Source organism: Nicotiana tomentosiformis, chromosome 7 (genome assembly GCF_000390325.3).
Source record: "Nicotiana tomentosiformis chromosome 7, ASM39032v3, whole genome shotgun sequence".
Taxonomy (NCBI): Eukaryota; Viridiplantae; Streptophyta; class Magnoliopsida; order Solanales; family Solanaceae; genus Nicotiana; species Nicotiana tomentosiformis.
Window position 1 is genome coordinate 51,059,008 of NC_090818.1, and position 11,128 is coordinate 51,070,135.

The 11,128-nt window shown below is 39.6% G+C and overlaps 2 protein-coding genes and 1 long non-coding RNA gene across 4 annotated transcripts; all 3 read right to left on the reverse strand.

Annotated features, from left to right (window-relative positions):
• Positions 1-516: 516 nt before the first annotated feature.
• On the reverse strand, positions 517-1,776 carry LOC104108462 (uncharacterized). 2 transcript variants are annotated; one of them, XM_009617501.2, is made up of 3 exons: positions 1,578-1,737; positions 1,259-1,334; positions 517-982 (listed from the first exon to the last, which is right to left on the reverse strand). In XM_009617501.2, the coding sequence occupies exons 1-3, from the start codon at positions 1,668-1,670 to the stop codon at positions 597-599; spliced, it is 555 nt and encodes a 184-aa protein (XP_009615796.1). In that variant the 5' UTR covers positions 1,671-1,737; the 3' UTR covers positions 517-596. The 2 variants fall into 2 exon arrangements, 1 of the variants encoding a protein (XP_009615796.1); XR_004510079.2 differs by having other exon boundaries at positions 885-982; positions 1,254-1,334; positions 1,578-1,776.
• A 650-nt stretch (positions 1,777-2,426) lies between these two features.
• Positions 2,427-6,122, reverse strand: LOC104108464 (chloroplastic import inner membrane translocase subunit TIM22-2-like). The gene is made up of 5 exons (XM_009617502.4): positions 5,765-6,122; positions 4,537-4,601; positions 4,355-4,427; positions 4,226-4,279; positions 2,427-2,840 (listed from the first exon to the last, which is right to left on the reverse strand). Exons 1-5 carry the CDS (start codon positions 5,964-5,966, stop codon positions 2,599-2,601), a joined length of 636 nt encoding a protein of 211 aa, XP_009615797.1. The 5' UTR covers positions 5,967-6,122; the 3' UTR covers positions 2,427-2,598.
• Positions 3,090-4,219, reverse strand: LOC104108463 (uncharacterized). The gene is made up of 2 exons (XR_689021.2): positions 3,777-4,219; positions 3,090-3,677 (listed from the first exon to the last, which is right to left on the reverse strand). It is a non-coding gene; the product is annotated as an uncharacterized lncRNA (long non-coding RNA).
• Positions 6,123-11,128: the final 5,006 nt, after the last annotated feature.

An 11,128-nucleotide genomic window follows, 5' to 3' on the forward strand; every position in this document is an offset into this window, starting at 1 on the left:
GAGGTTGGGAAAGAAGAACAGTAAAGAACAAATGATGAACAGTAATGGACAGTAAGTAAAATAGAGAGCAGCGTGTTTGTATCTTTTTTATCAGTGAATCAATGCCCCTTACAAATGAATAGGGTCCCTCTTTATATAGTAGAGGAATCCTAAATAAGGTACAATTCTAATCATGAAAACAATTTCCATGATTGACATCAATAACCGCTTGATTTGATCTGTTCCGAGATTTCCGCCGAGATCTTCGGTCGGTCGCTAATATCTCGACATTCCGTTATTATGCCTTACTCGAAGTCGGTCATGCTCGGTCTCGATCTTTAGCAAGCATTTCGATCTTCGGGTTCCGTACTTTGCCATTAAGCTCGAGCCTGGTTCATTACGAGCTTACTCTCGAGGCAGCTTTTCGTGCCTATGAAATCTGGCATACCCGATTTTGACCGTATACAATTAAGTCTGATAAGTAACCTAATAAATAAAGCAATAAACTTGTTTAAGTTGTACTGATAATGTAAAAATTCTTTACATTGTGACTGTGTATGACTTAACAATAACGAATTACTCCGTACACTCCAGAATAATGGGTTTAATTTGCCTAGTTACATAGCATTGCAATTGCTTATATGACCATCTCTGGAATCATGTCCATAAAATGCAGGCAGCAGCGGCCCAGGCCTGGAATAAGGCGTCAAGGGCGGCGGAGGCGGAGGCAGAGGCGGTTGTAGGCCGTGGTATCCGCCGTGCCAGGGCAGAGCAAACCTGGGGTGATTGAAATTACGAAATGGTCCTTGACTAAAGGGTCCTTTTTCGGGTGGTTTTGGAGGTTGTGAAGGAAGAAACAAGTTGCTGGAACATTGACCAAATTGAATCCATTCTAATTCTGCAGATTTTCCTGATTTAGCAAGATTTCTCATTAATAAAGCTGGATCCACTATCCCTGATACTTCCACCTTTCCATCTTCTTTCAATTTGAATTGACGCACTCCTGCATTTAAAAATAAAAATTATGATGAGCCTCTCAACAAACTAGCCCAAGATCACACATATGCTATACCGTGCCAAATAACAAAGAATTAAAGAGTTTAACTAATATACACAGACGATATAAAAGAGATTTTATATTTATATCACCAAAAAGATAACTACGTATATGTCACCATCTATAAAAAAAAAAGTGAAATTAGTAATCTCGAAAACAAAACTAGTTATCAGCTACAACATCGATATGCAAACACAAATATTGAACTCTACCATACCCTACCCTTTGTGCTACTCAAGACTCTGTTGACTGCCTTTTGCCAACCAACAGAACGAACTTTAACTTTAATTACACAAACCTGCAGATTTTTTTTACAAAAGAAAAGTTTACATCAATCATATTGAGAGGAGGATGCAACAGGTTTAAGTAAATGTATATTTTCACACGAAATATAGATGCATATGAAAAAATCACTAAAATAAATATTAATTCCTGAATCATAATCGAAATATGAGTGGTGAGAACATAAAAATTGAACGTGTTTAGATTCTGATCATATGTCACAATATTAGAATAAAAGAGGGAAAAAAGGAAGATTAACCATGAAAGCAAGATTGGCTTCATTGGGACGGGGAAGAGGAGCTGGTTGAAAGCATTCACTTAACATTCGAATGAGGTTTTTCAATGGCTTCATAATCCTGTATTTCTGATGTTATGCAAATTGCATATCACTGTTAATTCTAAGAGATTAGCGTAGTATTAGTATTAAATTCTTGAGCGGATCTTATTTCAATAAAAAATTGAATGGATAAGGAAAGATTTGATTTTGTAACAATGCTAAAAGTGGTCAGGCTGATTCTCTCTTCAAAATTAATTAATATTTCCTTTTCATTAAGTATCCCGCAAAATCTTCTAAGAAATACTTCCATTAATACATCCGCTAAAATCTCTCTCAATAAAAGTAAATATCTTCTTATTTGGAAATGGAAATAGAAATGTAGGATTTTCTCTACGCTTCTCCTAGTAATTCTTAAATGCTTTGGATAATTGATTAACTTCATAAGTTACCGTCGTAGCCTATAGAATAATGGTACTCATACTTTTATTTGCATTACGATCAAGTTTTACATAAATTATATTTTGGGTCTAAACTGAATAGGAAGACAAGAAAGCAAATGAGACGGCGTAAGATTGAAAGTGTAAACACCTTTTTAATGAACAAAAGTAGTTTTTTTTTTTTTGGGGGGGGGGGGGGGGGGGGGGGTTGGGTTTAGGACATTTTGGATGTAAAAAATATATTTCCTTCCGTAATTGATGTTTTTTAAGTTATTAGTGTAAAGCAATACACTCAGTTCTTATGAACGTTATCCCCAATTTCTGATCAGGGTATTAGGAGATAATTCTTCTTGAAAATAAAACGATACTTCTAAGAAGAAATTGGTCACACAAGTCACTAGACAACTTATCCAGATTGCGTATTAATAAATAAACTTGGCTACACCAGCTAGAAAACCACGATCCATAACTCTTAAAAGCAGAATAAAAGTCAATTACAATTTACAAAACTTCATAATCATGCCAACATTGACATAAGGTTGAGAACCACATCATTTCTTCACTATCTAACCAGAACCATGATTGTTGTGCTTGCGACGTTTTTCAAGGGACTGGCAGAAGAATGAAAAGGATTCCTTAAGCTCACTTGGTAGAGGTAGTGACAAAGGAGCAAGCACACCATATTGCCTACTTTTGACATTCGTTTGCGCAGTTAGTGCTAATGCAGGTTGCTGTTTGTTAAGACCTTCGATGATGAATGAAAAAGCCCCAAAGGTGAGACAACTTTGTAATAGCGCCTGAGGTGCACCTGAGAAGCATCAATAACCAAGAGAGATTAATTCTCACTCCACTTTGCCAAAAGGGTTGACTAACACTTATAGTGAAACCCAGATGTCATCCCAAATTTAATAATAGATCAATGCAAAGAGGAGAGAAAAATAATAGACAAGTTAAATGTAGAAATAGAACACCTTTTAACGAGCAGCACTTCTTTAGAGCTTGACACAACTTGTGTATAATAATGAGAAACTAAATATTAAAAAAAGGAAAAAATAGAGAAAACTAAAATGCTTCGATAAAGCAAATAAGGAGAATTCAAATTATAACCGAAAATTATGTGCACTTTACAACATCATAGAAATACATGAATATCAGCCAATCTAATCATTTTCATTTGTTGAGCTTAACACCATGGGCCTGAGTAAGGCAAGAAACGATCATGACATGCTGGAATAAATCTAAATATTGAAAGACACAGTTGTACCCTCTTGCTCATCTTTACTTTTTCACCAACTTTCCTTCTAATTCTCTCAATCCGAACCCATTTTTCGAATATGTTTCATTATGGTGGCGAGCAAAGTGACATCCTTAAATCTCCCACCTTATTTAACAACACTCTCCACATCTTCAATGCACAGATGCCCACACTCTGCAACGACGGGAGCAGTTGAACACTGGTTCTAGCATCTCTTCCTAATGGAGGAGGGTGTATGAAAAAGTACCCTCTCAAATCCACAAGTTTTTACATCTCTTCTCTATAGATATCTATTTCCAAGTTTATTCTCCATCTGGCATCAGCAGGTATGCAAACCACCTTCCTAGTGCACTGTTGATTCCCCAAGTTTATACAGAAACTGGGGGAGAACTACAAGTTACGAGCCAATCAATAGATCTTTCCTACCATATGCTTTTGTAGCTATATATTTCATGATATTGTAGAGTCAAAAGCATTGGAGGTCCTTACCTATTTTAACAAGTGCAGTGAGATCCCTGAACATTTTCCGCAGACATAAAGATTCTCCAGTTATGCAGTAAGTGTTCTTTGTAGCTCCAGATGCCTAATTGTGCTTTTATGTAACAAAGTTAAGCCCAACTCAACCAGTCGACCTCAAATTTTTTTTTTAAAAAGGAAACAATACCACCATGACATGCCCCATCCGGGCCAACTTGTACGCATCTCGATTAATTCCACCAGGTATCTGTTACCTCGTACCTGTTACCTCCCACCACCACATGTACCCGATAACTCTGTCCACCAAGACTTAATCAGATGGGAAGAAATAATCTAGTGTTTTTTTCTCCGCTGGAATTTGAGCCTGAGACCTCACGGGTCTCCACTCAAGGAATTGACAATAAAAAGAGCAGTCCATAGACCTGATAACTACGTTTTAAAGTGGGAAATGTTTGAAGTACCTGGAAAACTTAGCGCAAGACCAGTGCAACATCCAGCTACTCCAGCGTTGATAACTGTAGAAAGAAGAGAAAGTCAAATGAAAATAAAAGGTGTTTTCACTCTCTGGCTGTACAAAGTGTGTGCCATACCATCATCTTTTCCCCGTAATCTCTTCAGGAAACAGACAACTAAACTATGAACTCCTGACAAAACTGCAAAAGTCTAGAAAGGAGAATTGAACCAAGTCACAATTTGATAGATCAAAAAAGAGGCAGTAATATTAGCTCTACTGTAGTTTGCAAAAAATATCATCAAGCAAAGATTGTGATACCTTTGCCGAAGCTCCTGCTTCCCCAAAGGATCCTCTAAAGCCTTTCTTTTTTATCAATCCTGACCCTGAAATAGAACACCGCATTGAGCAAAATTGAATGCATCGCCAACTTATAAGGTCAAATCTTTGGCATTAAGGGAATTCCATTTATGAAATCCCCAAAAGCCATTTAATCTTACAGAAGCATTAAGAAAAGGACTTTCTCTGAAAAGCATCAAGGTAATTCCATTTATGAAATCCCCAAAAGCCATTTAATCTTACAGAAGCATTAAGAAAAGGACTTTCTCTGAAAATGCATGGTTATCAGTAGCAACAAAAGAATGTTTTTGTTACAGGAAAACTCAAAACTTCAAGTCGTGATGGTGGGAGAAAGATTACCGATCTGTTTTCACCTAAAGGAACCTTAAAAATTCCTAGTAAATATCCATTACACAAATAAATAGAAGAAATAACAAACAATCTGAAAACGTAGGGTTCTCGAGGCTCATTACACCTACAAAAATAAGAGGCTTCCGTCAAAGGAAAAGGCATAAGCAAGACAATAGGCTGTCATCAAATATAGTAAATGACTGAAGACGACAAGAGAAATCAGTAGTGGGATTCAGATGAGCTGCCTTCAACTGCCTCACTTATAAAATAGTAGCCACACTTATAAATTATAATGCACTTTTCCCCGTCTCATTTAATGTGAGGCAATATCATTTTAGTCTATACCAAAAAGAATGACAAGTTCTATATTTAGAAATAATTTAACTTTAAGCTTCTTATTTTACACACAAAATAACACTATTTTAATGCCAGAAAATGGCTGTATTATACCAAAAGTTCCAACAACTCTTTCTTTCTTTAAACTCCATGCTCAATGTGAGATAAATTGGGACGGAGAGATTAATACACGACTATAGTCCATGTAAGCACTCAACAACCATACAAGAGTGGTAAGCAGACCATTGCAACAGATCCAAAAACCACAACGGCTTAGCTACAGCACCAAACGAGGTTGATACGCACAGCGTCTAGATGAATATTTACAACTGATACCGACATAGGTTGTCAAATGCATAAAATAGACAATTCCGGAGAGAACGCAGTCCCAAAAATAACAATCAGAAGTAACTCATTTCTCATATTTCACAAAATTCTAGCTGAAGTAACAAACTTACTGAAAATTGAAGACTACTGAACCATAGAAGAAAATGAGTTGACGGAAAAATGCATAGACAATTACCGTAGCCGAAAATGGAGCCCATGAAGGCGCCAGCGGCAGAGTCACCGGCGAACCTAAGGAGGCAGACGACAGGACTAGATGGAATCGTGGCGGTTAACGCGTCAGAAGTGAATTCAGGATTCGGGCCGGATTTGGAGTTCGTAACCTGATTTGTTATGTCGGTATCGGATTCGGAGTTCGGAGGGTTCGCCGGCGTCGCCATAGCAAATATACAAATACGATAAACCCTAAGTTTGGTCAATCTAAAGTTTTAGATATTTCTGTGTATTTGATACAAGATATTCACAGCGGATATATGCCAAATTGCGTTATCAAAACAGAGTGTCACCACTAATAACGACACCGTTTAACTTCATAATTCCCAACCCCCTATGAGATGTAGTGGTTTGATCATAGATGTAACATGTAAAGATATATGTTAGAATAAAAATTTTAAAAAGACTAGATAAAACATTTTTTGTACGAAATTGAAGAAGAAATCTGATTGGAAATTTTTTTTTGGTGTATTCATTGCTTTATACATGTATATATACACATTTGCAGCTGAAAATAAAGAATAGCAAAAGAAAGAGAATGTATACAGTTGTCCTACTCTGATTTGTCCAGCAATAACAAAAATATTCCATTCCTATAACAAACTATATTCCCTCACATGTTAGTCACGTGAGGGAAGGAAGCTTCTAGTATCAATTTTATTAGATGGTGTATAATTGATCTATCATAAACTCATCCAAGGGTCGTGACTCGTCCACGTGTCCCAAACATTGAGCTGAGTATAACTTGGGTTATATCGAACTCAACATTTGGTCGGAACAGACTCTAGGTCATCATCTTCTTCTTCTTCACCCTTCTTCTCTATCTCTAAGCAGATCTCCATGAATCTTAGAATTAGGATGGGGTTTCTTCTTCCCAACATCCCCTCAAGTTGGAGGGTAACTTTGCGAGCCCTAACTTGCTCAAAATCTCGGAGTGAGAAACCCCAAAAAGTGGCTTTGTGAAGAGATCCGCCATTTGGTCTTTAGAAGGAACAAAGGATATGGTAATTAAGCTGAAAAGGAATTGTTGACGCACAAAATGACTGTCAATCTCGACATGTTTTGTGCGTTCGTGGAAGAAGAGGTATGGAGAGACTTACAAGTGCAGAGAGATCTTCAAGGAGTCGAACTAACCATGTAAGTTCTGCAGTTACTCTTCTCATAGATCTGTACTCTGCCTCTGAAGAAGATAGAGAGATTGACACTTGTTTCTTTGATTTTCAGGAAATGGGTGCTTAGTGTGATGAAGAATCCACTAACGGACCTCCTAGAATCCTTGCAAGAGGCCTAATCAGCATCGCAAAATGCAAGCAAGGAGAATGATTATTCTGCTGAGAGAAGGATTCCTTGTCCTGGATCAGAGCTCAAATATTTGAGCACGCATAAGGCATCAGAGAAATGAGACATACAGGGTCTCTGCAAGTATTGACTGAGAGTAAGGACTGCAAAAAAAAGGTCCAGGCGAGTGTTAGTGAGATAGTTCAAATTACCAACCAGATGACGAAATACTGTTGGATTTTGCAAAGGGTGCCCATCATCAGCTTGAAGCTTGGAAGAAGGATCAAGAGGGGAACTGACTCGAGGAAAATGAGATACATCAAATTCCTGCAGCATGTCCAAGGTAAATCTCTTTTGGCTTACAATAAAACCTTCATTTTCTCGCAGAATTTCCATCCCTAGAAAATAATGCATGTCTCCTAGATTCTTGACCTTGAACTTAGTGTTTAGAAAACCCTTGATATGCTGAATTTCTTCCAAGTCATCTCCAGTAAGTAGTATGTCATCTACATAGTGTCACAACCCATACTAACCCCTGTCGTGATGGCGCATATCGTGGAACTAGGCAAGCCGACTCATTTCCAAAACAAACCGATATTTTCATTTCAAAGATAATTTCAATGTTATTTAACATAAAAACCTTCGTAAAGGAGTTCCAATCAAAATAAAAGTGCGGAAGGAAAAGTCCGACATCGGGGTGTCATTAGTCATGAGCATCTACTACAATCTGTCTAACAATATCAAGGCTAACTCAGCCTGAAAAATAGCTAAATACAACTAGAGGAAGATAAGAGGGAGAAGAGCAGGGGCTGCGATCGCCAAACAGCTACCTTGCTATCTCCAAGAAAATATGCAACCAGAACAATCAATAACTACTACCGTGTCTAGCTACACCTAAATCTACACACAAGGTGCAGGGAGTAACGTGAGTACGCCGACTCAGTAAGTAATAACAATAAATAAAGACTTAGTAGTAGTGACGAGCAATATAGCATATAATATTCATATCAGAAAAACTCAGTAAAATACCACATGCTTTTAAAAATCAGGATTTGAATCAAAATATCCCGTTTAACCCAGTTCCAGTAAAAATCATTTAAAGATATTTTTCAACAGTTTTCAAACAGAGGAAAAATACAAAGGTGAGCAAAAATGATGAAATCATAAATAGCCCCTCGGGCAAAACATCACTCATATACAGCCCCTCGGGCAAACCTCACAGTCACTCTTGCCACTCGGGCATACCTCACAATCACTCTTGCCACTCGGACATACCTCACAATCACTCTTTCCACTCGGGCATACCTCACAATCACTCATGTCTCCCAGTCACTCATCACTCGGCACTCGCATTCAGTAGGTACTTGCGCTCACTAGGGGTGTGTACAGACTCCGGAGGGGCTCCTTCAGCCCAAGCACTATAATCTGCACGGACAACTCACGTGCTGCACGGATAACTCACATGCTATAATAATAAAGTAAGATGCAGGCGGGCAGCCCCGATCCACACTCATCCTCACAATCAGGCCCTCAGCCTCACTCAGTTATAAACCTCTCAAGTCACTCGGGCATTTCAGTGAAAACGGGGTTTTCAGCCCAAAACAACATTTATATGCATCAAAATAGAGTCATAAAACTGAGTTATGCAGTAAACAAGTACAATCATGACTGAGTATAGATTTTCAATCGAAAACAATGAGAGGATAGTAAGAAAAAGCCCCTAAGGGTCCAAACAGAACTAGCACTAGGCCCAAACATGGCATTCAGCCCAAATTTACAGAAACTCTTTCTAAAATATATAAGTATCATATAGTTTCAACAATGTATGCAAATTTACAGTTGCTACGGGACGGACCAAGTCACAATCCCCAACAGTGCACGCCCACACGCCCGTCACCTAGCATATGCGTCACTAAAAATAGTAAAATAATACAAAATTCGGGGTTTCATACCCTCAGGACTAGATTTACAATCGTTACTTACCTCAAACTGGTCAAATCTCTACCCCTCAATGCTCTTGCCTCTGGACTCGGCCTCCAAATACTCCGAATCTATTCACAATTAGTACAATACCATCAATACGTGCTAATGGAATGAATTCCATGAGAAAAGCTATAAAATTAGACCAAAATCCGAAATTGGCTCAAACCTGGCCCCCGAGCCCACGTCTCGAAATCCAACAAAATTTACAAAACTAGAAAGCTCATTCACTCATGAGTCTAACCATACCAAATTCATCAAAATCCGACATCGTTTGATCCTTCAAATCCTCAAATTACTCTCCAAAAATTCCAAGCCCTAACCCCTCATTTTCACTAATTACCATGATTAAACAACGAAAAATCACCATATATACAAGTATTAGGGCTCAAGTAACTTACCTCAACGAAACCCCCTTGATTCCCTCTTCAAATCTCTCCCAAAAGCTCCAAAAACCGAATAGAAATGGTGAAGAATGCACCAAAATTCGCGAAGTGTTCCTATATACCTTCTGCCCAGGAATCTCGCACCTGCGGCCCCGCGCGGCCGCACCTGCGGTCCAAGGAGCCGCACCTGCGCAACTCACTTATCCGCCCAGACTCTGCATCTGCAGCAAAATCCGTCGCACCTGCAAAGGCGCATCTGCACGTTTCCTCCTCTTCTGCGAAGCCTGTCCAACATTTCCCTTTTCGCATCTGCGCCCCAGGTTTCGCACCTGCGACCTCCAACTCGCACCTGCGTAACCTGCCTAGCCCAGCATCACCCGCACATGCGCACTCCCCACGCGCACCAGCGGCCTCGCACCTGCGACTCTTCCTTCCGCAGGTGCGAAAATAGCAGATGCAGCAGCTCCAGCTGCAAATTCCAACTTCGACAAATCCGTTAACCACCCGGAATCACCCAGAGGCCCTCGGGACCTCAACCAAAAATACCAACAAGTCATATATCAACATACAAACTTAGTCGAATCTTCGAATCACTCAAAACAACATCCAAACACCAAATTACCCTCGGACTCAAGCCTAAGAACTTCTAAATTTCCAAATTCGGCAACCGATGCCGAAACCAACCAAACCACATCCGAATGACCTCAAATTTTGCACACACGTCACAAATGACACAACGAACCTACTCCAACTTCAGGATTTCCATTCCGATCCCGATATCAAGTTTTCCACTGCCGACCGAAATCGTCAAATTTCCAATTTCGCCAATTAAGCCTAATTCTACCACGGACCTCCAAATCACATTCCGGACGCACTCCTAAGTCCAAAATCACCTAACGGAGCTAATGGAACCATCAGAATTCAAATCCGAGATCGTTTACACATAGGTCAATATCCGGTTGACTTTCCAACTTAAGTTTCTACTTAAGAGACTAAGTGTCTCAATTTACTTTAAAACCACTCCGGTCCCAAACCAACTAACCCGATATAACATAATATAACTGAATAACACAAAAAAAAAGTAGAAATGGGAAAAACAGGGTTATAACTCTCGAAACGACCGGCTGGGTTGTTACATCCTCCCCCTCTTTAACATCCGTTCATCCTCGAACGAGTCTAGAAACATACCTGGAGTCTCGAATAGGCGTGGATATCTGCTCCGCATCTCCCGCTCGGTCTCCCAGGTGGCCTCCTCCACAGGCTGACCTTTCCATTGCACCTTCACTGAAGCTATATCCTCTGACCTCAACCTTCGAACATGCCGATCCAAAATAGACACCGGCTCCACATCATAAGTCATATCACCCTCCAATTGAACCGTGCTGAAATCCAAAATATTGGACGGATCTCCAATATACTTCCAGAGCATGGAAACATGAAACACTAGATGCACACTCGACAAGGTTGGTGGCAAGGCAAGCTTATAAGCCACCTCTCCTATCCTCTGAAGCACCTCAAAAGGCCCAATGAAGAGGGGGCTCAACTTGCCCCTTTTCCCAAACCTCATAACACCCTTCATGGGTGATACCTTCAGCAAAACTTTCTCCCTAACCATAAAAGACACATCACAGACCTTCCTATCTGCGTAGCTCTTCTGCCTAGATTGCGCCGTGCGAAGCCACTCC